Here is a 26,631-nt window from a genome sequence, read left to right on the forward strand (position 1 = left end):
TCATTGCACCTGCCACTGCTTCGGTGGTGGACCACGGCTGTTGTTTCTTCTGTATTTTCTCTTCTGTCCGCACGAGACGGCGGAGGTGGCTCAGCTACAGAGCCAGTAGCAGGCCTGTGCTTTTTCTTTTCTTTTGTTCCTACAGCCACAACAACAACCAGTACTCGGGCTCGATCCCGATTGCGGCGGCTGCGTTTCGATGGAAAGAGAGAGAGAGAAACAACCTTTATTGCCAAAAAAGTAATCATTAAGGCATGTTGACCTAGCTGGCCCCGAGGTGGGGGCGACGCAGCTGGGCCCACGAGACAAGCGCCAGCCGCGTCTCCTTGTCTGAGCACGTAAGAAGTAGGTCCCAGCTCTTCTCGGAGGGAGCTGGCAGTAAAGTACGAGGGGGGGGGGGGGTCTTCCCCTACATCCCCAAAGAGTGTGTGGCAATGTGACCGTTACTGCAAAGTCGCAATTGGTGCAAATAGGGTCGTAGTCCCCGCCCGTAATCAGTGCTAATAAAGGCGAAACGAAGAGGCGTCCGTGTGCTGCGCGATGTCAGCGCACGTTAAAGATCCCCAGGGGGTCGGAATTACTCCGTAGCCCTCTGCTACGGCTCCTCTTTCTCTCTATCCACTTCTCATTTCCCTTACGGCGCGGTTCAGGTTTCCACAAAAGCAAGTGTGACAGATACTGCGCCTTTCCCTTCCTGTGAACCAATTATTATTATTGTATGAAGCCGACACCAGACCTGTCGTCGCATCTAACCCCATGTATACTAAATTGCACATCTCTTTTTTGCTCATTTTTTTAAATAACTCGTCACTTAATTCTCCGCTTAACTGGTACTGGAAGTCAGAGTACGCACTTTGCTATCCCCCAGTCGGTTTTTCGTGAAGATTGATTGATTGAATGCCCTTTATTGAATGGGAAGGCTCATGGCCATGAATGGGGGCAGAGGGGAGTAGACAGAATTTTCATTGTTTGCACAGGTCGTCACTCGAATCTTATTGTGTAATAGAAAACACTTACTTTGAGCATCCTTGCAAACTGGATGCTCTGTCTGGATCAGATTTATTCTCGCAGCTGTTCAGTAGCGCCCGAGTTTCTTTTGCTTTATATTGAAATGGTTTCTCATTTTTGTTCATGCATGCATTCTACCGGGCAAGTTTCGAACTTAGGATGCCCCAGAAATGTATGGCTAACTTCTAAAGGCACAGAGGCACGTAGAATGGGCCATCCGGAAAACTCGTGGGGGATGAACTGTTAGACTTGGGGCTGCGTTTTTTTTTTCTTTGTATATCTGTCTACATTCGTGGAAACACCTAGGCTGCAGAAATTGATTGATTGATTGATTGAATGTCCTTTATTGAATGGGAAGGCTCATGGCCATGGATGGGGGTAAAGGGGAGTAGACATAATCTTCATTGTTTCGGTCGTCACTCGAATCACATTGCTCTAACCAGGCCACTAAGCGAGCCATACTTGGCAAATATCTGTGTGTTATCATCAGTTTCTAGAAGGGAACGGTAGTTCAGGCTGTAGGGTTCGATCTCGGGGCGTCCAGTAGAAAAAGCAGGGCAAACCCAAAGTAAATGAGATATGCCGCCGCAGGTTAGAGTCGTACAGTGGGGGCACGTAATCATTTTCTTCGTATACTGACGCCAGCGGGCCATAATACGGGGCGTGTAAGCCGCATGGGCGATGACCTTATTCAAAAATACGTCTTGACTTCAGGTGAGGTGGGTTCTTCTCATAAAAGGCGGATCTGGTGTGGCCACCTGCATGCGATGCTGACTGAGGCTACGAAGACTGGTCCGAGTATAGTGCATAAGGGCAAGAGAAGGGGTGAGTTGCCCGCCCAAGGTCGAATAAGGATGAAGCAAGGTGGGTGGGGAAGTAAATGTGGACATCCCACCTGCCAAGGCAGCGGCGGCGTGTGCCGCCGCATTGCCCCCTGATTCGTCCGAGTGACCTGGGGTCCAGTGAATAGCGACAGTTCTGGTCGCGAGTTGGTGGCGTTTAAGGAGGCGCTGTATAGCCGTAGCTGTTGCATCTTGTGAACCCGGAGTAGCGATTTCCTTGTAAGCTTCAAAGGAATCAGTAAGAATACGTATTGACCCAGTTCCGGTGCAAGGCACTCCTGACAAGGCTCCCCAAATCGCGAGGAGTTCATTCAGCGTGAAGAGGGGTACCTTGAGGTAGATGGCAGGCATAAGCGCCTGAAAGGGAAGGGTTGTCGTCGCATACCCAGGCCATAGATGCGAATTCGCTTGTAATCGATGCGTCGGTGTATATGTCAGTCGTATCAGGGATTCGCTCTTGTCGGTGATGGGAAGCGAGGAGCTCCTGGGGAATGACAAAATCGCGGTTTATAGGTCGGCGATGACACGCGTCGCCGAGAATCTGGAAATCCGCACAAGCTGCAGAAATGCATTTGAATTGTCAAGCAATCCACACTTCTGCTCAGGTCTGTCGAGGATATAGAAACTGGGGAAAGCATATTCGCATTCTAAGACATTCTAATATAGCTTCAAAGAGCAGGCCGCTGACTGTTGTTGTTGTTGTGGCAGTAGGTTGGTTTGCGGGGTTTAACGTCCCAAAGCGACTAAGGCTATGAGAGACGCCGTAGTGGAGGACTCCGGAAATTTCGACCACCTGGGGTTCTTTAACGTGCCCTGACATCGCACAGCACACGGACGCCACTCCATTTCGCCTCCATCAAAACGCAGCCGCCGAGGTCGGGTTCGAACCCGGGTACTCCGGCACAGTAGTCGGGCGTCTTACCACTGCACCATCCCGGCGGGGCAAAGGAAGAAGGAAAAGAAAATGCACGGGCTTGCTACTGGCTCTGTAGCTGAGCCACCTGATTTATTTATAGGAAGGGAAAGACGCGGTAACTGTCTCACTTGTTTTCTGTGGACACCGCAACCGCGCCGTAAGGGAAGGGAAGAAGATGGGAGTGAAAGTAGAAAGGGAGAAGGAGGAGCCGTAGTGGAGGGCTACGGAGTAATTTCGACCACCTGAGGATCTTTAACGTGCGTTGACATCGCACAGCACACGGACGCCTCTTCGTTTCTCCTCCATCGAAACGCAGCCGCCGAGGTTGGGTTCGAACCCGGGTACTCCGGCACAGTAGCCGGGCGTCTTACCACTGCACCACCCCGGCGGGGCAGCTGGGCCACCTCCCTGATGGGGCTGGTACAGGTGGGTCACCGCCGCTTGCGGGGGGGACTAGCCTGGCACCGAATTTTTATCTGTTCTAGGCCGTCATTGCACACGCCGCCGCTGGTGGTGGACGACGGCTGTTGTTGCGGCGCGCGTCTTTCTTTCCCTGTTCCTTTTCTTTCTTATCTATATTCTCTTCTATCTGCACGAGGCAGCGGAGGTCGCTCAGCTACAGAGCCAGTAGCAGGCCCGTGCATTTTCTTTTCCTTCTTCCTACAGCCACAACAACAATAACAACAGCCACCTCCGCTGCCTGATTTATTTATAGGAAGAGAAAGGCGCGGTAACTGTCTCACTTGTTTTCTGTGGACACCACAACCGCGCTGTAAGGGAAGGGAGGAAGGTGGGAGTGAAAGTGGAAAGAGAGAAAGAGGAGTCGTAGAGGAGGGCTACGGAGTAATTTCGACCACCTGGGGATGTTTAACGTGCGCTGACATCGCACAGCACACTTGTGCAGACAGAAGAGAAAATAGAGAAGAAAGAAAAGGAAGAGGAAAAGAAACGCGTGCCGCAACAACAGCCGTTGTCCACCACCGAAGCGGTGGCGGGTGCAATGACGGCCTACAACAGATAAACATTTGGTGGCTGGCTAGCCCCCGCCGCAAGCGGCAGTGACCTACCTGCCCCAGTGTCATGTTTAGCCTCTCCAGAGGAGGAGGACAAACTTTATTTAGCCCTATATTACTTGGCGGTTTTGGGACGTCTTCAGAGATGTCTGCTTGTTGAATCCATAAGTCTTCTCCGTCGACTTCGTCCACTTTTGCACAATGGTCGGTTGCCCTCAGTCCAGGGCTCCGCTGGCTACTGCCGCCCGTTGGGCTCGCTGTACCAGACCTTGCTGGTCTTCGCAGCGGTCGCTGGACAGCAGAGTCTCCCATTGCTCCGCACTCGGGTTTCGAATTTTGGGGACCACATCTATGTTTTATAGGCCCATTTGATGTGATATAGTGTCGGGTTTTCATCGCACCACGGACATCTGTCAGCGTATATGGTAGGGTGCATTTTGTTTAGTATGTGTAGGTCTGGGTATGAACCCGTCTGTAATTGTCTCCATATGACAGCTTCCTCTCTGGTGAGAGAACTGTGCGGTGGGGGATATCGCATTCTTCTTCCTCTATAGTTTTCTAGTATGGCCGAGTATGCCTTGGGTGCTGGCAAAATTTCCGCGGACTCTTCGGATGCTCGGTAAGTGGTGTATGCTCGAGCTATCCTGTCAGCCTCTTGGTTCCCTGCCACCCCCATGTGCCCCGGTACCCATATAATTTTGTGTCTGGTCTTGTTTTCTTCGTGGTTTTTAATTATGTCGCTCGCTTCGAGGAGTATACGAAGCGCGTGACGACCAATCCTACCATTCATGAAATTTCGACAGGCTGTTTGAGAGTCCGTCAGTATCGTTAGCGACCGCCCAGCTCTACAGGCCTTAGCCACCGCTAGAGCAACGGCTACTTCCTCGGCCTCTGCTACTGTGCAGTGTCGGATAGAGGCGCTGGTCACTTCGCGTAGAGACGAATCGACCACCGTGGCCACTGCAATTTTGTTGTGACCTCCTCTCGAGGACGCTTCTGCATACACGGTCGTGTCTTGGGGAGCTTATGTTTTTTGAATAAAATCGGCCCTTGCTTCTCTTCTACCTTAGTGGAGGTTAGGGTCCATGTTTCTCGGGATTGGAGCTACCTTGAGGGATTTGCGAAGTTCGTCGGGGATCGTTACCGTCCTCGCTATTTCTCGCATCTTCTCACAGTATCCGAGTCTCTGTAAGAGCGCTCTTCCAGTCGTCTGCAGCAGCCTGAGTTTTTGCGACTCAAGCTGCGCCTCGCGTAGTTCTTAATAAATGGTTCATAGGAAGGGAAAGCCGCAGTATCTGTCACACTTGCTATGTGGACACTTGAACCGCGCCGTAAGAGAAGGGATGAAGGTGGGAGTGAAAGTGGAAAGAGAGAAAGGGGAGCCGTAGTGAAGGGCTACGGAGTAATTTCGACCACCTGGGGATCATTAACGTGCGCTGACATCGCACAGCACACGGACACGACTTCGTTTCGCCTCCATCGAAACGCAGCCGCCGTGGTCGGGTTCGAACCCGGGAACTCCGGACAGTAGTCGGGCGTCTTACCACTGCACAACCGAATGTATTTTGCAATCCAAGCGCCATGAGCTTTTCGGTAGACGTGTTGCGCGGTAATCGGAGCGCCGTCGTATACGCTTTGCGTAGCAGGGCATCCGCTTGTTGTATTTCACTCTTGTTGAGGCACTGGTATGGCAGGTTGTACATAATTCGGCTCACTACCAGGTTTCGAACTAGTTTTAGTGTGTCCTCTTCGCGCATGCCATGCTGCCTGTTGGTGATGCGAGTGATCATGCGTGTCACTTGTAGCGTTGTTGTTTTGAGCATGGTAAAAGCGTGACTACTGCGTTGGTTCGATTGAACTCACATACCTATTATTCTTATTGTTGTCTTTTCCGGGATGGGCATTCCTTCCAGGTAGATGAGTTTCAGGTTCTCACTGGTTGTGACGGTCCGGTTTTGTTTGCCTCTCCACACTCGAAGCAGTTCCGATTTCTCGGTCGAGCATGCGAGTCCTCTTTCTCCGAGGTATTTCTGTACACAGGAGGCCGCTTCCTGTAGTTTTTCTTCCTTCTCCCCGAGGGAATCGGTGTTCGTCCAGACTTTATGTCGTCTGCATACATGGCGTGCCTGATGCCTTCGATCTTCTCTAGTTTTCGTGCTAGACCTATCATAGCTATATTGAAGAGGATAGGTGAGATGACCCATCCTTGGGGTGTTCCTTTGTTTGGCGTGTGAATTTTGTTCGATCGAAGGTCTCGCATGCCGATGGTGGCAGTTCTGTCTGACAGGAAGGCTTTGACGTACCCGTGGATTCTGCGTCCGCAGTCTAGGTCATCTAGGCCTCTAAGGATCGCTTTGTGACTGACGTTATCAAGTGCTCCCTTGATGTCAAGGGCCATTATGACATTTTCACCCGTTCGAGGTACATTGTGGAGCACATCTTATATTTGAAGCAGCACGTCCTGCGTGGAGAGTTTTGCTCTGAAGCCGAACATGGTATGGGGTACATGTTCATTATCTTCCATGAAATTTTGCAGTCTGATTATCACCATCCACTCGTATAGCTTGCCGAGGAACGACGTGAGCGAGATGGACCTGAGATTTTCAATTTGGAGCTGTTTGCCAGGTTTAGGAATCATAATTACTTCGGCGTGTTTCCAGTCTTCGGGAACCGTCTCCTCCTCCCAGTGTTTGTTTAGAAAGCCTACGAGCTCTTGTATGAGGTCGTCACTCATGTTTCGGATCAGGGCGTTGTCGATTCTGTCGGCTCCTGCTGCCGTGTTTCTGGTCGTATTCCTTATGGCCGCATAAACTTCCACAGTTATTGGGCGGTCGAGCCTCTCGTTTTCGGCTCCGCGATAGGTTCCTTGGTATTGTGAGGGGTTGTGATCACCGAAACATTTTTTCGTGCCTTCTCTAAAAGGTAGGTGTCCGAACCCTCGAAGGAGTGGATGAATCTGTGGCTGCTTTTATTGTTTTCTGATTTTGTTTTGATCGGATCGATTAGTGCTCTTAGGAGATTCCAGGTTCTGGCCGTACCTAAGGTTCCCTTAAGCGAGTCTCTGAATTGTTCCCAATTTTGTCTCGCAAGTTGCGCTGCGTATTCTTCAGCTTTTGCCGTAACTTCTGCTACCTTTAGTTTTAGTTTCCTGTCGTGTTTTTGCTTCCGCCATCTTTTGGTGAGACTGCGTCTGGCTTCACATAATCGCAGAAGGTGCCCGTCTACTTCGGGCGTTGTTGTTGTTCATCTTACACTTTTTGTGCATTTGTCTCGCGTTTCTGTCAACATGCCGCCTTCAGATTTTTCGCAAGCTCCGCGGAACGCGTTCCAGTCCGTGAGTTTTGCTTGTCCGATCCGGCGTCTTACCCTTTCCGATGCTATTTGCGTCCGGAGGATAAATTGATCGCTGCCTAGGTTTTCCATCATGTTTTCCCATTGTGACTCCTTGCTCTTCCTTACGAACGTGAGGTCCGGGCAAGTGTCCGTGCTCACACTATTACCGATTCTCGTGGGGGTCGCGGGATCTGTGATTAGCCTGCAGCCAAAATATTCGGCTACGTCCGCTAATGTTCTTTCCTTGATATTTTGTTTCCGGTATCCCCAACTCGCGTCCATGGCGTTGAAATCTCTTACGATAATGAGTGCATTTTCTTTGACCAGCTTGTGCGCTCCGTGGAAGAGTTCGAAGAATTTGGCTTTTCTTTCTCTTGGCGGGCTGTACACGTTCAGTACGAATGTGCTCCTTCCCTTTCGCTTTTTCGAAATGATTTCGACAAGCGCGTGCTCGATGTCCGTGTCGGCGATGGTATCGTGCCTGATTGCGGTGATGGCTTTGATGACTAGAACGGCTGCTTTACCTCCGTTTTGGCTCTCGTAAACATCGTACCCCTGTAAAGAGGGCCTGGTTCCAGTCTCTTGGAGCGCAATCACATCAGGGGGTGTAAGCTGTGTGTTTATGTATTGCCAAATTTCTAAGTTTTCTTGGTCTTGCTGACGCGTCTTGGTGTTCGTGCTGTTGCCTTATTCGACAGTGAACACCGTTAACACTGGACGGTTGTACGCTCTTTCCCTAATGTTTTCGTTATGTCTTTGTTTTCGAAAAGCACTTTCGGTTTCTGAGATCTGCCCCTGAAATTGTGCTTGCATCTGTTGCATTGGAGATTGGATTTGCCGCATCATATCCTGCATCATCTGCTGCATCATCTGTTGCATTCGTGGTTCAAGTTCTCCATTGTTGGATGTTTGCGGCTGTTTTGGAAGGGCTCTAGTGATTTCAAGCTCCCGCTGTTGTCCCTTTAGTGTTTTTGTTAGTTCCTCGACCTTGCGTTCGAGCTAATTTTGTTTGAGTCGAGCGAGTTCAAGCTCGCGTCTGAGTGCATCACTGCTCGCGTCTTTAGCTTCTTTGACAGGAATATTTGTGTTGTTTGTATTGTTTGTGTTACTACCATTTTCTACCGAGTGCGGATCAATGGTAGATGTCCAGCTTACCTTGCTGCCGCCTTCCTGGGAAAGCTTCTTTTTCTGATTTTCTTTTTTGTTCCTCTCCTGTGAACCGGCCGGCGACACAGGTGGGAAGGAATTGGGCCTTGATCGGCTCCTCGAGGTCTCTCCTTCTGAGCTGAACCAGAGACGACATTGTTGTCACATAGCGTTCCCTTCTAGGAAACGCTGTGTGACAACTCGAGTCAGCCGCCTTTTCTTTGAAGCTGTATTAGAACTTCTTAGAACGCGAAGCTACAGAAAGATTAAACAAGACGATTATACTCGCACGGCGTGTGGTATTTGAGTAGAAACAATGAACGCCCTATACTAGTATGTAGCAGTGTCCGCGGATTAAGTACGGGCACAGTGGCTCTCCCAAGGACTTAAGAGTTAGAGACAACAAAAGGAAGCTATGCCGTGAAGTTTTTCGACAATTCATGTGGGCATTGTTCAACTGCTGTTAACAAATTTTTATGCCGCCTGTTCCAGCTGTTCGCCTGCGCGGCCAAATACCCGCTCATCAGCTGCATCTTGCATAACGTGCGTGTTCACCCGAAATTCGAAGACGCAGGCATCATGGTCCAAGTGAGCCCGGGAAACCAGGCCTTCGACCCGGTACGTGCCACAGGCGCTCCTGTACTACAGTGGCTCGTTCACATTTGTGCCTTCGGCATCGAACGAGAAAAGGATCGATTCACCTGTTCTGACATACAGGGTCGCTCTAAATTAACCGGTCCGCAGGGTTGCAATCCTTTACGTCCCTATTGTTGTTGTTGTTGTGGCTGTAGGAAGAAGGAAACCGAAAATGCGTGGAGGCGAAACGAAGAGGCGTCGTGTGCTGTGCGATGTCAGCGCACGTTAAAGATCCCCAGGTGGTCGAAATTATTCCGTAGCACTCCACTACGGCTCCTCTTTCTCTCTTTCCACTTTCACTCCCACCTTCCTCCCTTCCCTTACGGCGTGGTTGCAGTGTCCACAGAAAACAAGTGAGACAGTTACCGCGCCTTTCCCTTCCTATAAATAAATCAGCTTAAATCAAACGAAAATGCACGGGCCTGCTACTGGCTCTGTAGCTGAACCACCTCCGCTGCCTCGTGCAGACAGAAGAGAAAATAGAGAAGAAAGAAAAGGGAGAGGGAAAGAAAGGCGCTCGCCGCAACAGCCGTCGTCCGCCACCGAAGCGGTGGCGGGTGCAATGACGGCCTACAACAGATAAAAATTCGGTGGCAGGCTAGCCCCCGCCGCAAGTGGCGGTGACCTACCTGCCCCGGCCCCACCCCCTATTGCCTAGCAGTGAACAACCGGTTTTTCCTGTTGCGCACTGGTACTGCTCTCCGCTAAATTTTTCGCTAAAGAGGCCCGGGATTCCGATCGGTCTTTATGGTACAAATGCCACAATGTGAACATATCATCACTTTAAGGCATGAAATGTACAGCCATTGTCAAACGTTTAGAGCCCAGAGGGGTTGCTTTTAGGCCGTATATCATGCTTCTTTAACAATCGAGGAAGTCCTAGCCATTGGAGAGGGTAGGACGAAAAATCTTATTGACTTCAGCTAGTTTGGAAACCTGGAAATGCATTGGGCTAACAAGCACGCCCCCTGGGCTCTAAAGTTTTGCAAAGACTGTACCTCCGATTGAAATGAGAGGCTTGGCAGTATTGTTAAAGGGGTAAATTTCAGCTCTACGAAGCGCTTGTTTCACCACTCGGCTTCGATAAGCTTAATAATAAAATGCCTCTGCTTCAATGCCACGACGCCCATGGTAGCTTAATTTCTGAGCCCAAGGACACTGCTTTAATCGTGGCCAAAATCATACCATGTCATCTTTATTATGTGAACGGCCGGGAGGCAATGAACACAGTGTGTTTATTATCAGACAAGGGACTGCTTTTATAAAGGCTGATACAATCAGGAGCACGTGCAATCAGTACCACAAGGGCATGCGTCAACTTAAAGTGCGCCTACTTATATCTTTTCTGAAGATAAAGAATAAAAAAAGGAAAATGCAATACGAGCGTATCGCCTTACCCAAGCTTACCGGCCACGGTTAGCCAGAGTTCGCAAGTAAAATCGGTGTACGCGTAGCCGAAATTCGCAGCCGCCGAGGCAGTTAGAAGCGCTGTGGAGGTTATTTGTGCCAACCAAAACACTGCCACCCAACTCCCATCTTCTGTTGGATGAGTTTAAAATGCGCTTAGTTGCTCTGCCGTCTTGAATGGAGTAGCCTGACTGATGTTAATCTCGCTTATAATTGCAAGAAATGTTTCCTCACGAAAGAAGAGGATACGTTAAGCGCGCGCCCCATCCGCCGACATCCTGCATATAATCCTGCGTGCCAGCTGCCCGTCATGCCATCACAGGGGCAGAATCTCACTGGAAGTGAGCATGGTAAAGAGAATTTTACTTGACTCGATACAAAAATTCAAAAAACGCAAAACAATACTCCTCTTCGTACTGGTCTGAGACGGGCATGCAATGCGCGCAGGACCGCAGCACAGAGCATGTCAGTATGGTATGTGCCTTTAGCAATATGGTAGTGCCATTAGCGCCTTCCCACGACTCACAATGCGATGCGCGGCTCTGTCTGCATACGCCATCCAGGTCGACCTAACCCCTCCCCCCCCCCCCCCCCCCTTACCTACTCCCGTCTGGAGGATTGATGCTATGCGCAGGCTGATTGAACGGAGGAGGTGTTGAAGGGTGGCTAATCCTGGCCCTGGTGGGTTGTTGTTGCTGTTGTGGCTGTAGGAAGAAGGAAAAGCAAATGTACGGGCGTGCTACTGGCTTTGTAGCTGAGCCACCTCCGCTGCCTCGTGGGGGCAAAAGCGAAAATAGAGAAGAAAGGAAAAAGAAGGGGGAGAGAAAGACGATAGCCGCAACAACAGCCATCGTCCACCACCGAAGCAGCGGCGGGTGCAATGACAGCCTACAACAGATAAAATTCGGTGGCTGGCTAGCCCCCGCTGCAAGCGGCGTTGACCTATCGTCCCAGCCCCGTAGGGCCAGGAACTGCCACCCTTCACTGACAGATGGGTCGCCGCCGCTTGCGGTGGGGGCCAGCCTGCCACCGAATTTTTATTTGTTGTAGACCGTCATTGCACCCGCCACCGCTTCGGTGGTCGACGATGGCTGTTGCAGTGCGTATCTTTCTCTCCCTCTTCTTTTTCTTTCTTCTCTATCTTCTGTTCTGTCCGCACGAGTAACCTCGGCGGGCCCCGCCGGGGTGGTGCAGTGGTAAGACGCCCGACTACTGTGCCGGAGCACCCGGGTTCGAACCCGACCTCGGTGGCTGTGTTTCGATGGAGGCGAAACGAAGAGGCGTCCGTGTGCTGTGCGATGTCAGTGCACATTAAAGATCCCCAGGTGGTCGAAATTACTCCGTAGCCCTCCACTACGGCTCCTCTTTCTCTCTTTCCCCTTTCACTCCTTTCTTCCTCCCTTCCCTTACGGCGCGGTTGTGGTGTCCACAGAAAACAAGTGAGACAGTTACCGCGCCTTTCCCTTCCTATAAATAAATCAGTAACCTCGGCGGCTGCGTTTCGATGGAGGCGAAACGAAGAGGCGTCCGTGTGCTGTGCAATGTCAGCGCACGTTAAAGATCCCCAGGTGGTCGAAATTACTCCGCAGCCCTCCACTACGGCTCCTCTTTCTCTCTTTCCACTTTCACTCCCACCTTCCTCCCTTCCCTTACGGCGGGTTTGCGGTGTCCACAGAAAACCAGTGAGACAGTTACCGTGCTTTTCCCTTCCTATAAATAAATCAGTTTTTTTTTTAATCAGGCAGTGGAGGTGGCTCAGTTTCTACGGGGCGCCGAGTATATCGAGCCAGTGAACTGAGCTGAATAAATTCCGCCAGATCCGAAATTCAGCTCCCAAACCCATTGACGATGTCGACAAATGGGCTCATTGCCTCTCCCAAGATGTGGCATTAGCTACCTCCACAATCCCACTCACTCTTGCTATCGACATCGCAGACAGCCGCCTCCTTCACATCAGGGAGGCCCACGCCAGCCTGCAAAAGCGATGGTTAACGAACAAACATAACAGAACACTCAGGATTCGCATCGCAATACTCCCAAAAGAAATTGAAGCCTATGCAGAACAGTTAGCACGCCAGCAGAGGAGTAAGCTATGCGACCGCATAAGCGGAATTCTTGGTTTGAAAGGTACGTGGACATTTCTCCGCTGTCTGCAAGATCCAGCTCACATCAAGAACAACCAGTTCAGTTCAGTCGTTCAGTCGTTTCCGACTCTTCGTGACCCTATGGACCATGTCACGCCACGCTTTCCGGTCTCTCACTATCTTCCTAACATCACATAACCTCATCTGCAGTGCCTCGAGGATGCCATCTAACCATCGCGTTCGCTGCCTACCCCTTCTCCGGCGACCCTCAACCTTTCCCAACATCAAAATTTTCTCCAGCGACTCCTCTCTTCTCATCAGATGACCAAAGTAGCTGAGCTTTAACTTTAGAATTTGACCCTCCAATGAGCAGTCAGGGTTTATGGTCGACAATATCGACTGATTTAGTGGAACTCTCAAGAGTCTTCGCCAACACCACAATTCAAACGCGTCAATTCTTCGGCGGTCAGCCTTTTTCACAGTCCAACTCTCATAGATCACTGCCTTGTCGTGGCGGAGGGGCTTGCGAAACTCGTTGAAGTCGTGAGCTCTGCTGTGTAGGGCCACCCAAGATAGACAGGTCACGGCAAAGAGTTCTGACAAAATGTGATTCACTGGAGAAGGTAATGGCAACCCACTCCAGTATTTCCTGCCAAGAAAACCCTATGGCCAGTTACAAGAACAACCAGCGGCCCAATATTCGAGTCAGCATTGATGACCAAGAAGTTCCCGAGGTTGATAAGGTGCGTATACTGGGCATCATTATTCAGAACGGCAAGAATACTGCCACTATTACTAGGCTCACAAACACAGTCCATCAGACCATGAGACTGAATAGATGAATTGCGAACCGTCACCGGGGAATGCGAGAGCACGACCTCCGCCATCTTATACATGCGTTCGTGGTGAGTCGAGTGGTGTACTCCCTTCCATACTTGTTTCTTTCTATGGTGGAGGAAGAAAAAGTAAACTCACTAATCAGGCAAGCCTATAAAACGGCCCTCAATCTCCCCAGACATACGTCGAATGCCCGTCTGTTCCTTATGGGGGTTCACAATACCCTAGAGGAGCTTAGCGAAGCCACTCGCACCGCAAAGTTGAAAGTCTATGAGGCATATTCTCTCGTCCTTAGGCCTCAACCCTATAAGCTCCCTCAGGCCCATGCACTCAACTTCTGGAGAAATTTAATCTCTTTTAACAATCCATCCACTCCCGAAAAACGTCTACCCGGCCCATCACCTAGCTCGACGAGAAGCCAAAGCCACAGCGCTGCACTAACAGTACCACGCAGATACCAGTGCAGTCTATGTGGACGCCGCAGAGTATGCTACTCATCAATCCTATGTCTTGAGCGTGGTTTCCAGCACACTTCACCCTATAGTTTCTGGTTTGATTAAAGCTGCATCCTCGTTAAAGGCAGAAAAAGCTGCAATTGTCTTGGCAATCTCCTCAGGCACTGCCACACTAATCTTAAGTGACTCAAAAACAGCAATCTGCAATTTCGCACCAGGCAGGATTCACACGCCTGCTTTCAAAATTCTCAATTCTATTCATCCACTGACCTGCTCATGCGGGCAACCCGGGGAATGAAGCTGCCCGCAACATAGCTCGAGCGCACGTCAACCGAGCAGCGCCAGCTACAGACCCAGGCAGTGCACGCGAACGCCTGGTTATCTATAACGAAATTACTCTCCACTACAGGGAACAGTGACTCCAGTATCCGCCTTCACACCAATCACTATCTAAACTCGAGCAGGTGACCTGGCGCCAGCTCCAGGCCCGTACCTTCTTATCTCCAGCACACCTTGCCCATATCCACCCCGGCCTTTTCTCCTCTGCATGCACCCTCTGCGGGGCACCCAAAGCAGACTTTAATCACATCCTCTACATGTGCTCTGAGCTCCAGCCACCCCGCCATTGGCAATTAACAGACATAGAGTGATGTGAGATCGCGGTGTCCAGCTCGGACCCAGCTGAACAAAAGGAGCTGGTGGGCTGCGCTCTAAATGTCTCCGAGAGCCACAAGCTTCCGGCCACCCTACGCGATATCAAGCCGACCCATCAATACATACAATAAGGCTCAAGAGTCAATAAACGTTTTCACCACCACCAGGTGGCTCAGGTACAGATCCAGTAGCAGGCCCGGGCATTTTCTTTACTCTCTTCTTACAGCCACAGCAACAACAATGCGATGCGCTTTCTTGGCGCATTATGCCTGTTTACATCAAAGCGATACGCCAGAAAGTTAATACGATGATCTCTTGTCGCATTCATCACACGCGGCTTTAGTTCCTAATGATGACAGTGACAGTTAATGATGATAGTAATAATGACATCAGCACTCATATAGATGTAACACCTTGTGACTTTATCGGCCATGACCGGACGTGACGTCATCACCAGATGTGACACCATCCTAAAATCTCATCCGATCACGTCTAATAACCGGCTCTGACGTCATCTTTACGTGTCATCCGGTCACGACCTAGGACTTCACCAGGCGATTCAAGCGTATACGAAACTGCACCCGCCGGGCGACGCGTAATTTCGTTTCCTCAACGGTTGGGTCCTCTGAGCAGCGTCACCTGGCGACAGATAACGGAAATGTTGTAAAAATGAATAACAGTGGGTGCAAAGCATGCCGAACTCGTTGCTTCAGTGGCACAGTATCCGTCATGCCGCCTCTAAAGGCTTTCGCCTCACCGCATTGGAGTAATCCAAAGTACACCTAGATGTTTTTATACTAAAATATAACTTAGAATATTCCTGTCTTGAGTTTGTTCTCTCTCCGTCCAGCACGCTTCTATTCTCTTAACGTTACACCTACAACTTTTCATTCCATAGCTGAGTGTCCTTGAATTCAAGGTGACCTATTTTCGTTAGCCTCCATAACGCACAGGTCTATACCGTGCCTTGAAACATAACTCCATGCCATACCATGAGTGCCCGCCACGGTGGTGCAGTGGTTATGGCGTACGATTGCTGTACCTGGTGTTGCAATTTGCGACATCGAAGCCGCTTTTCGATGGAGGCGAAAAGCAAGGCGCCCGTCTGATGTGCAATGTCAATGCGTGGTAAAGAACTCCAGGTAGTCGATATTTCCGGAAACTTCCATTACGGTGTGAAGAGTCGTCAGCAACAGTACATAAACAACTAATCTGTCCAGTCGTATATTTCGTAAAAACAGCGCTACAACACGCGCATTTTTTTTTTTCTCGCTGTCGTTCGGACTACAGCGCTAGGCGAGCTTAAGTGTGCGTCTCACTGAAAAAAGTGACGGCACTGTTACGTGCTTTCTTCTCTTTGCGCGCAGGGCAAGCTGTTGCTCAAGTTTCAGCAGCCCGTTGAGAATGCGCTATTCACGTCGGCCGCCACAGCAATCATTACCACCGCCCGGGACTCATGGATGGCGCCTGCCGACACCAAGCGCACCGACGGAAGCTCGACGGGTACCCATTACGAGCACCCGGTTTTCAAGAATCCGCGGACCTGAGCTGGCCTGAGTCCCTACAGACGCACAGTGCACAGCGCAGTCAGCGTTGTCGCGTTTGTGCTATTGGCGGTGCAATGTCAAGCCGCTTGATTCTTTTTTTTTTATTATTTCTGGTGCGCCCAGTGCACGTCACTGGGCATGTACGGAAAGTATAATTGTTTTAAATGGATATTTGTAAATTACATACTTGTTAACGCTCGGAGGCGTGCTTTTTTCAGACTATTTTTGTTTCCCTCGCACAAATCATAATTCCTTGGCAATGCAGAGTGAAAAGATGGGAAAATGCAGTTGATGTTTTACAATATCGAACCCTGGAATGCAATGGTGTGTTTTTTCCAACTCTGGAGAGTTGCATTACGCATTACATTAGGCCTATGTCTAACGTCCGTTGGTTCACAGGGGGAGGGGGATGGTGAAGACGGAAAGAGTAGCCATACATGATCCTGTCGATGCAATGTACTGAGGGCAGCAGTGATGTGCGGACAAACGAACATGCTTAGAAAGGTTGAGAAATTCATCAAGAAGCCTTCTTATAAGCTGCAATACGCGGTAGCAATAAACTCAGTCTACTGAAAACAGTATTGAAATTATCGAATGAGTTAGGGGCTCGCTACGAACATTCCCTGACTGCAACACACCCTGACTAAGCAAATCTGGTAACAGGGACACAGGGATCCCAAGCCCGGGACAGCGGCCTTGCAATTCTCGCGTGGTGGCGCACCGCGTCGCGGTGTAGCCGCAGTAGACACTCCGCTAAATTCCTCTTGCGTGCCTGCAAACGATTCGCGCGATGCTGTTTATTTCGCGTTGAGAGAAGCGCTTGTACAAAAAGAAACAAAACTGGGTTATGAAGTAGTGTTGTATTGTGGGCTGTCAAGCATGCAGTACATGAAATGCTAAGAGAAGAGACCCAGGTGTGAAACCATATATCGGGTTCTTCGCAGGACCAGTTTTACAACCAAAGGGTCTTGAACATAATCCCCTCTTCTAGGTAAGCTCAGAAATGGTAAGTCGCACAAAACGTCTTGAAGAGGTGTCGAAAGGCTACGATGGCATAATATGATGCCTAGAAAATTCAGGGGGCGGATGATTGTCTTGCACCTCGCTTCCCGACAGATTTCGCTAATTTTCTATGCGCTCTCCATGCTTTACCGGTGGAGGATCAGGTAACTACGGCTTTTTTTGATTGCCGAAGAACTGGCTACTGTGTACGCAAAGCCTGATGACATCGACGGTACCGGATTCTTGGAGGAACGCTAACATTTTCTTTGTTCATAGAGGGAAGTCTTTACAAAGGTAAAGTTAACCGAATGATCAAATAGGTAATCGAAAAGGGTGCTCTACCATCGATCATATGTATTATTGAGCAGGTTTTATAAATGTGCTCGGCATTTATCAGATAGAGCCCTATGTGGGCGCCAGGCTATATACTAGAGGGTTTTGAGTCCATGGCTCTCGGCGACCTTGTGAGTCTGGGTGGCCTGGACTTGCGTCAATGGATCAGGAACTAGTCATTATAGCATCCTACCACTCTTTAGAACGGACTGGTGGTGGCACCTTCGATCATATCCGGCTATCTTGTCGCAATCTTTGGAAGCTGGATTGTATTGCGTAGGTTATGTATATGCTTGTTAGGACGTAACTGTAAAACGAAACAAGCCACATTCGAAGCTTTGCCTTCCAAAGCGAGCCGCCAAGTACTTTTAGTCTCGTTACGGACTCTCCGCGATCCAGCTTGTAATGAAAGGTTTTCGATACAGTTTCGTGCTTTCAGATTGTGCTGCTAAATGGCTGGACGACCTGTATTGCGTGGCGTGAAGCAATACATTTTTTTACGGGCGGAGTGAACGAGAAGTTCGCATCCACGTTGGCTTCAACCGGCTTGGATCCACGCCCACACTCAAAAACAAATTTCAAGAAATTGTAGAGATTCAACTATCCTTGAACCAAGATTCACGAGGGTTAGCCATCGGCCGTAGCCGTAGTCGCTATTGCCGCTTTAATCTTTGCTTGTTTCCGCCCTCGGTAAGCTTCTCGGCAACGAGCTAGTCTGGCATCTCGTTGCTCGATTCGCTCGGCAGCTTGCCTGGCATGGGATTGCGATAGAAACAGTTTTCTACAAACTACAAAATCCGAGTGCAGAACAGTGGGAGAGTATGCTCTCCAGTGGACTCCAAAGAGGACTAGTCATCCATGCCCAGCGAGCAGCAAACCTCAGTGGTGCCCTGGAATAGGGGCGCCAACCCTGTGAGTCGGAGCACGCCATCGACGCAAAGAAGCTGGAGGAACTCTGTCGGCAATATCTCTAGAGCAATAAAGTTTATCCTATCCTATCATATCCTACAGGTTCCTCGGCATCTGCCAAGGAACTTATGCTACGCCTGATCAAAGAAAGAAGAAAATAAAAAACGAGATTTTTTTTAAACTGAGATAAGAGAGTAAAGACAGAAAAGAGAGAGAAAGAAGAGACAAAGAAATTGAGGAATTTTGGGACATTTATAGCTCTGCCTATAACAGTATTACGGGACAGCTTTTAATATCTCCCATCTGCGGCTCGTCTTAAGGATCCTCGCTTGCTACCTGTACTTGCTTGCTTAACCACCAGTCTATTTGAGCGATTTGAGCCTACATATATCGCACTAATCAGCATACTGTCGTAAGCTACCACACTGAGACGACCCAGCATAGTTGCAGGGCCACCACGGTATGTGAACCTCCCTGCGTGCGTGCCCAAGTGGTAGCTTTCCTGAGTGGGGATCAAAGTGCCCCGGAGGATTCGGTTCTCATCTCAGAGAAAGGGATGTGGAGGGCTCCGGAGCAATTTCAACTACCTGGGGATCTTTAACGTGCACTGACATCGCAAAGTACACAGACGCCAGAGAAGCAAGGGCAGTAGTGCGAAATACTTTCATTGCAACATAGGTACGAAAACGTGCTGCCGTGACGATCGCACAAGTTGGAAGGAGGTCAAAGATCAGACCACTGAGTGCTGCTTTTGCTAAAGCATCACCAGGCTCATTGAATTGAAGGCCCCTATGACCAGGAACCCAAACTATCCTAATCTATTAGAAATTACAAGGGATGAGAAATTTAAATGTGCGATCTAACTGGCGACTCAGAGGCAGCTAAGGAAGTGCACAACGATAATGAGTCTGCAAATATTAAAGCCGTTAAAACAGAATTGGAGAGCATGCTCAGGTCAAGAGCTGCTGCTGGTAATTCTGCTAATTCAATAGGGGGGGGGGGGGGGGGGGGGGGATTGGAAAACGGACAGAAAAAGGCCAGCCAAGGGACTAAGAGAAAATGCCCACATCCTCCTTTTCTTCACATATCGAGGCATCAGTCGCAGTTATAACATATGAGCGAAAGGTCCTCAAGTAGTCCTGTATTATACCGTTTATCAAAAAGAAAAGTAGTAATTTGGCATTATGTGGATAAATATCATCGACGATTATATTTACAAATGATGTGATTGGTCCTACCGGAACAATTTCAGACATTTGCACATTCGCACAGGCATTTCTTCCCCAGTGCAGAGTAGCAGGCCAGATTTGAATTATTCCGGCCAACCTCTCTACTTTTCCTTTCAATAAATCTATTTCAACGATCTATTCGCACATTTAGTGGTCCCAGTAAGGTTTCAACGAAACAAATTTGAGGAGACAGAAATTGAAACCACCTTGCACTAAAGAATTGCCCTGGATGAGTAAGGGAAGTCAACTTGGTCCTATTCCGCTCCGAATCGCGTTATTTTAAGAATGCTTGGACTGTCAGAAGGCGAAACCTCGAGGTAAGAGGTGGCAACCGTGCTTCAAAGTATAAAACATTCTTGGACAAACATTTAAGGATCCCGAAACAGAGACGAAGAGCTTCTTTTTCTCTAAGAGTAGAATGATGCAGTTTATATGCAGCGGCTGCAGAAAACAGGACACAGCCAAATTCTAAAATTAGGCAAACATATCTTTTATAAATCATCAAAACAGCGTGCCTGCGCATACTGCGTCGGGGGCTGCTCAGCCTACGCAGCATTCCCACTGCCCCGAGTCCTTTCTCAGCAACTTGCTCTATATTATTCTGCCAAGCCAGAGAGGCGTCATATGTGACACAGAGGTACTTTATAGAGCACACCTTAGGTATCACTTTATGCCGGTAAGTTAGTGAGATGTTAACTTGATGAGCCTGATTAGAAATAGGGAATACTAACGATGCACATTTGCGTGCATTAAGACATAAATGGATATCTTTTAACCTCTGGTCAAGGGTTGACATCTGTTAGCCTCTGGTCAATTATGACTGCAACACCCTGTAAAAAGAATGTAAGTCACCCGCTGTGTCAAAGCAAGCTATGTCATCAGCATGCACATATGTATACACATCAGCAGATGTCGGAATAGAACGGAGTAAACGATTAAAAAGCAAGGGAGAGAGAACCGCGCCTTGCGGCTCCACTCGAGTTTGTCTGAATATAGGTGAAGATACCTCACGTTGGCAGCAGTAAAATTTTATGCCTGTCAGGAATGCTGACACCCATGCAACAAAGTATTCTGGTAAGCCTAGAACTTGCAGTCTGCACAATAGGGGCCTATGTTCAACACTGTCGTACGCTTTATTGATGTCCAGAGTAACAAGTGCAGCATATTGGTGATGCCGGCGGGCTAATCGGACACGGATTTCTAAATCGGTATGCACACATCATATTGAGCCGCCCTGCCTAAACCGAATTTGGCAGGAACTCGGCATTTTCATTTCGGTGATGAGGGGCATGACTCGGTCATATAGCACACGTCCCAATAATTTCACAACATTCGAAGTTAAAGAAATCGGTCTAATATTATCTAAGACCAATCCTTCACTTTTCTTTTAAACAAAAGGGACAACTTTTGATAGACGTCAGACATCTGAAATCCATGGGGCCCTAAAAGAATAATTTGCAAGGTCCAGTAAATTTCCTGGTGTTTCGTCAAAATTTAGTTTAATCGTCGCAAAGGTAAACCAGTCAGGGCCAGGAGCTACGGTAGGTAATTGATTCACAATTTTGGAGAGTTCAGGAATAGATACCTTAACAAAGTCGTCATACTGATTACCCGTTTTGAGGGCACGGGGACCAACCGCAGAATAACGACGCTCCAGACCTCTACTTATTTCTCCTAATGACTTTTCAACTTCCGTCGTGGTCAAGATAATTGAGGGTGCAATGTACGGCATCGGCAACCTATTTCTCGATCTCAGGAAGCTAAACACGGCTCGTTTGCTTTTTTATCGAGATGAATACTCATAATTCTGTTCACCATATTCATCATTTGCCTCAGACACTGATCTCTTAAATGTTGCTGCAATAACTTTGTAATCTATCCAATTTTGGGTGCATTGATTGTGAATTAGTTTCTTCTTTCAGGCTGCCTTTTGCCGTCTATAATCCTAGTACATTCTGCATTCCACCAAAGACTCGGAGAATTCACTTTACCATTCAGGAGCCCAAATTCAAATTGCTTCCGCGCTCTGACTATAGCGGAGCAAATGGCTGACGCTCTACATTCATTAGAGAAATACGGGACTGTTTTCAGTTCATTCGGTAGTGATCTTTTACAATTGTGACAATTGATTAGAGAGAGTAGAGTTGGGAACCCTTCGGAACGGGTGGTCACGTTGTTGTGACCTGCTCGTCTACTATCTACCTTGGCGAACACGTATCAGGTTTTTAGTTCCTCTGGCTGCCACATCGCATGACGGCGCAGCTCAAATGCTTGCTCTATGAAGCCTAGTTGGCGCCTACAGGAATTTGACTCGTCCTTGAAAGCTCACTCTCAAACCGGAGTATATAGCGACGGCTTTTCGCTGCAACGGTACCAGTACGCTATGCCTAAAATCCGACTGAAGGTCGGCGTCGTATTCAGAGAAACGACTGCAGCTACCGCTCATGCGCAGGCAGGGGAAAAGGGTTTCATAGATTCTTACGTGCTCCTGCTTGTACAGATGGGAGTACGTCGTGTTTTATTCCGATTTTGTTGACGTACTACTTTAGAAAAAACACAACTTCCTTGTTTTTCATCCCTTCAGTATGCGTGGCATGTTGCAAGGAACATCATCATCGCCACCGGCGTGACTCGTGAGCACGCGCTGGCGCCCTGAGACGAAGAGCTGCGAATCTTGAGTGTCAGCAACGTTTTAGGGAGAACAGCGGCATTTCTCGAACAGCCTGAAGTTCCGCCCCCCCATTCCTTTACCTGGACGATCTCATCGCACCATCAAGGCCGTGGCGGTCCGGTTGATTGAGGTTTTAGTTCGACGTCGCCCAGTGTACAAGGTAGGTGGTGGTGGTGGTGGTGGTAACAACTTTTATTGCCTCTAAATGCAAGGGATTAATGGGAGCTGGGACGAATTGAGGGTGGCCTCCAGTCGGAGGCGACCTCTTGAGCTCGCGTGATGAGGGCCAGTTGCGTTGTTTCTCTTCTACTGGCCAACAGCCTGTCCCACTCCTCCGCTGAGGGAGCTGGCAAGAGCGTAGTTGGAGCAGGATCGCTTGCGCATTCCCCTAGTATATGGTGTGGATATGCTCCCAGCGCGCCCAATGACGTATGGGGCGAGCGTGCGCTTCGCGGGTGGGCTGCCAGTAAACCGACGGACAGGAAGCGTGCCGCCAACGTGGATACATCGCACTCGCACTTCTGAGTTACAGAGAAGCTCATACGTTGACGTGCTTTATATATCGAATTACCAATGTATCGAACTTCTTCGAGGGGCCCTTCCAGTTCGAAATATACGGGATAGACGGTATTCATATTGTGTGCCTTAACAGTAAACGAGACAGCCTCTGGTCGAAGACCTCATGCTTATATTATTCGGTTGTCTGGGCCAACGCAACAAACTTCGTTGCAAGACGTGGTTTCCTTACTGGGCCTTCCAAAGCTGTTCCAGTCCCACTTAAGATTATGAAATATGTCAGCGACGTGTTCAATCTGCTGAACTAAAACCAGTGAATTAAACTACCGTTGAGAACTCGAGAACAAAGGTGTGGTTCATAATCTGGCGGGATGCCCGAATACATTGGGCGCCGCTCGCCGCGTACTGGCTTAATCGTTTGCTTTCTCGCTCGGCTAGGCATGATTTTCGAACATGCTTGCCAACCTTAGAACATGGGCTCGGAAATTTATTATTTTATACCTCAAATGCCTATGAAATAAATAATAATTGAAATAAGTCAGATAGGGGTGTGTGATCTGTTCCAACAGATTGAAAATAGTCAAAGAATTTTATTCTCGTTCTTTTGTTGAATTAAACCTCTGTATGTGTAAAGAGGGCCACTACAGATGATCGGAATCGCGCATTGTAATGAATTCATGGACGTCGCGGGAAAAACAAATCGTGTAGAGTTTAAGCAAAACCTTATAGGTGTGCCTTGGCTTTCATTTATACCAAAAAAGCGAAAGGGCAGGGCTACATGACACGTAAATTCTCCACTTATGGTGAAAGGAGGCCTGCTTTTGGGACCACTTATTTAGCCGCCGATAGCATGGTTCCGGCTACATTACGCGATCCCATTTGTTCTAATAAAGTGTCATTTCGATGCTTTAATTATCGCTCAAACGTTGGGGCTCTTCCTAGAATTTTTTTTTCTTTTCTTCTCCGGGGCCTGCTAAGCAGGCCAGTTTATAACATACATTTTTGTTTCCTGTTTCTTTTCCAGCTCTTGCGTCCTCGTGGGCAGAGAATGCAGACATCGCTTTCTTTGGCTTTCGTAGCCACTATACTCATCTTGCTCACCCTAATCGTGGCCGGCATCATCTCCTCCTTTCTAAGCTACAAGTACGCCCGCCTTTGGCTCGACTTCCCAGTGGAGAGGTGGGAGTACCAAGACTGGGTGGTCGTCTCCGACGCCAGTGAATGCGCCGTGGTAGCCAAGTGAGTTTTATTTTAAAGGGCGCGACGTGTACCCTATAATTCACAAATCATTTTTCCGCACTGCAAATTAATCACTGTCTTGGCGAGTATATTTCCTATCTGTGCTCCGTTAGTGGTTTGTATTCAGTGCTAGAGATGTTTTTTATTAGCGAGTACCGGAGGGCAAATGTCGTTACCCTTCTTTCCAAACTTATCCTGCTTCTAGAGTAATGCTGTACGATCCGTGCTTCAGGATATTCAAACGAGATAAAATACTATCCATTAACTGTTTTCAAATCGACAGTAACATACTAATTCCAAAAAGTAGCCATTTATCTTGAAAAACCACTTAATTATGATGATAGTCGGCAGCTCTGCTTTTGCTTCATCGACGTGCGGCTGCCGAAACGCTTGCGCGACACCAGTTTTCTCTACAGCGCTTGCTCTGTGCAAACTGTTTGTTTTAATAAGCCACCGCTTACCAAGTATAGTCTGTGAGAAATGTATGTTTCTACCCAAATCAAGATCATAATCGTACCGTCTAAGTCGGGTTGTGTCTCGGCGAATAAATATTCCCCTTTCCTGAATGGAGAAGAAAGCGATTGAGACAGACCTGCGAATCACCGTTAGGCCTTATTCTCACAGCCGGTTTTTTCCTCCTTCGACGCCCTGGAGTCTGACGGAGCTGAGGAGTTAATTGGTCCCTTACTCCTCGAAATGAGGCCGCCTGCGCCATAGACCTTTGCTGTGGCTTCCTTCAACCGGCAGATACGGCTCCGCCCAAAACAAGACGCACCGATAAGCGGGAGTTAGTTTCTCTGATTTGACTGTATACGTCACAGCTTGCGTGCAGCTGCGAGCGAGCAAGAGGTAGCGTTGGCGATAATTAACCGTCGGCTCGCGTCACCACGGCGGCTGCAAAGGACTATGCGCCAGCACACGGTAGTGGTAGTAACAACGCTTATTGCCTCTGAAAGGACGGAGTTACATGGAGGTTATTCCGGTGTCAGGCTTAGGGCCCTTGCCTTTAGAAACTCTAGATGGAGTCTCTAGTACGGGACCCCTGTGGCTTCCGCTGCCGCCATGCTGATTTGACCAACGCCTTTTACGCTTTCAGGTCGGCACAGGCGAGTAGGTTCGTCTCCCAGTCCTCCCGGATGGAGTTTGGGTTGGGTGTAAGGGCAGGGTTATAGGGGCACGCCCACACCATGTGGAAGAGCTCCAAGGACCTTCCCTCTCAGTGCGGGCACTCCACGGAGAAGGGAGTGTCAAAGTTTTTTAGCGCCGCCTGGCACATCATGGTGTTCGTAAGGAGACAAAAAACATGGGCTTCGCGCCTGTCAAGTTACCCGCAAAGTGCGCGCTGCCAAGGGGCAATAGATACGGGTCTTATTTAATTTGGCACACCCCTGTCGCAGCAAAACACAACCTCCTACAAGCTTTCCATGAAATGGTGTGCAGCAATTGTATTTTGAATGGCAATATCAAAAGCAATATTGCAAGTTCTGACGAACCGTTCCTTTATTGATAACAGAGTTCATTACGTTCCTGGGCTTCAATTTCTCTAACTTATTTTTTTCTAACATCCTTGCATGGTGCAAAAAAGAGGGTGCACCCTAAACAAACCAGCAAAAATTGCCCTTCGCATGACACGTAAAAAACATATTTGATCACAGGTATAACCTTAGGCAGTAACCATTACATAAAGCATTCAGTTTTAAATATCCAGGTGTAACATTACCTAAAAATCATTCCTGGAATTCATATGTTGACAATATCTGCTCGTCCGCCTTTCGCAAGCTGTTCTCTGCGGAATGCTTTCGAAAATCCCCGCTGAAGTTAAATTACGCGCCTATAATTCACTAATTAGGCCTAAGCTCGAGTATGCATGCGTGTGTGGGACCCATATACTAAAACTAATATCGAAAAACTTGAAAGAATAAAAAAAGCCGTAAGATTTATTTATTCAAAATTTCCCCGTTCAATTCACCGTCTGCGCTATGAATGATAACAATATCCTACCCATTCAGGCAAGAACAAAAACATTCGCCGAGAATTCCTTTCCCTGCCCATAAATCCTAGGTATCTTCTTGGCTACGCGCCTTACACGCCACGATCACCCCAGTTCCCTTACTCCGTACTTTGCTTAAAGTGACACATTTAAATTTTTCTTTTCCTCACTTACCCCCGCATAGTGATGCTGTCCGTTTAGTGCAGATTGTACTATTTCACAAGGTCTAACTGGACCTTCAAGATGTGCGTTGTTGTGGCTGTAGAAAGAAGAAAAGAAAATGCACGGGCCTGCTACTGGCTCTGCAGCTAAGCCACCGATTTATTTATAGGAAGGGAAAGGCGCGGTAACTGTCTCACTAGTTTTCTGTGGACACCGCAACCGCGCCGTAAGGGAAGGGAGGAAGGTGGGAGTGAAAGTGGAAAGAGAGAAAGAGGAGCCGTAGTGGAGGGCTACGGAGTAATTTCGACCACCTGGGGATCTTTAACGTGCGCTGACATCGCACCTCCGCTGCCTAGTGCGGACAGAAGAGAAAATAGAGAAGAAAAAGAAGAGGAGGAGAAAGACGTGCGCAGCAACAGCCGTCGTCTACGACCGAAGCGGTGGCGGGTGCAATGACGGCCTACAACAGATAAAAATTTGGTGGCATTATAGCCCCCGCCGCAAGCGGCGGTGACCTACCTATCCCAACCCCCTCAGGGCCAGGACCAGCCACCTTCCATCCCTGTGCGTGACAAATACTCGCATTTCCTATCCTGTAAACCAACTATTATATTATTCAAGCGTCCACAGAGAGCGTGACAGATACTGCGCCTTTCCTTTCCTGTAAGCAAATTACCAATGAAAGCATTAGGGCCCGCCGTG

The 26,631-nt window shown here is 48.7% G+C and overlaps 2 protein-coding genes across 2 annotated transcripts in view; both read left to right on the forward strand.

The window, feature by feature from the left end:
• Window positions 1-16,529, forward strand: part of LOC146197355 (glutathione hydrolase 1 proenzyme-like) — a 56,224-nt gene extending 39,695 nt beyond the window's left edge. Inside the window, exons 11-12 of the mRNA XM_084597174.1 lie at window positions 8,751-8,876; window positions 15,699-16,529. Coding sequence (XP_084453300.1) covers window positions 8,751-8,876; window positions 15,699-15,878 — 306 coding nt within the window. The 3' untranslated portion in view covers window positions 15,879-16,529. The remainder of the gene's footprint in view (window positions 1-8,750; window positions 8,877-15,698) is intronic.
• A 5,917-nt stretch (window positions 16,530-22,446) lies between these two features.
• The window catches only part of LOC146197356 (scoloptoxin SSD14-like), a 42,064-nt gene continuing 37,879 nt past the window's right edge, over window positions 22,447-26,631 (forward strand). The window contains exons 1-2 of the mRNA XM_084597175.1: window positions 22,447-22,477; window positions 23,618-23,777. Of these exons, the coding sequence (XP_084453301.1) occupies window positions 22,447-22,477; window positions 23,618-23,777 (191 nt within the window). The remainder of the gene's footprint in view (window positions 22,478-23,617; window positions 23,778-26,631) is intronic.

The sequence above is a fragment of the Amblyomma maculatum genome, chromosome 3 (assembly GCF_055883805.1).
Source record: "Amblyomma maculatum isolate TAMU_Amacu chromosome 3, ASM5588380v1, whole genome shotgun sequence".
NCBI classification, from domain to species: Eukaryota; Metazoa; Arthropoda; class Arachnida; order Ixodida; family Ixodidae; genus Amblyomma; species Amblyomma maculatum.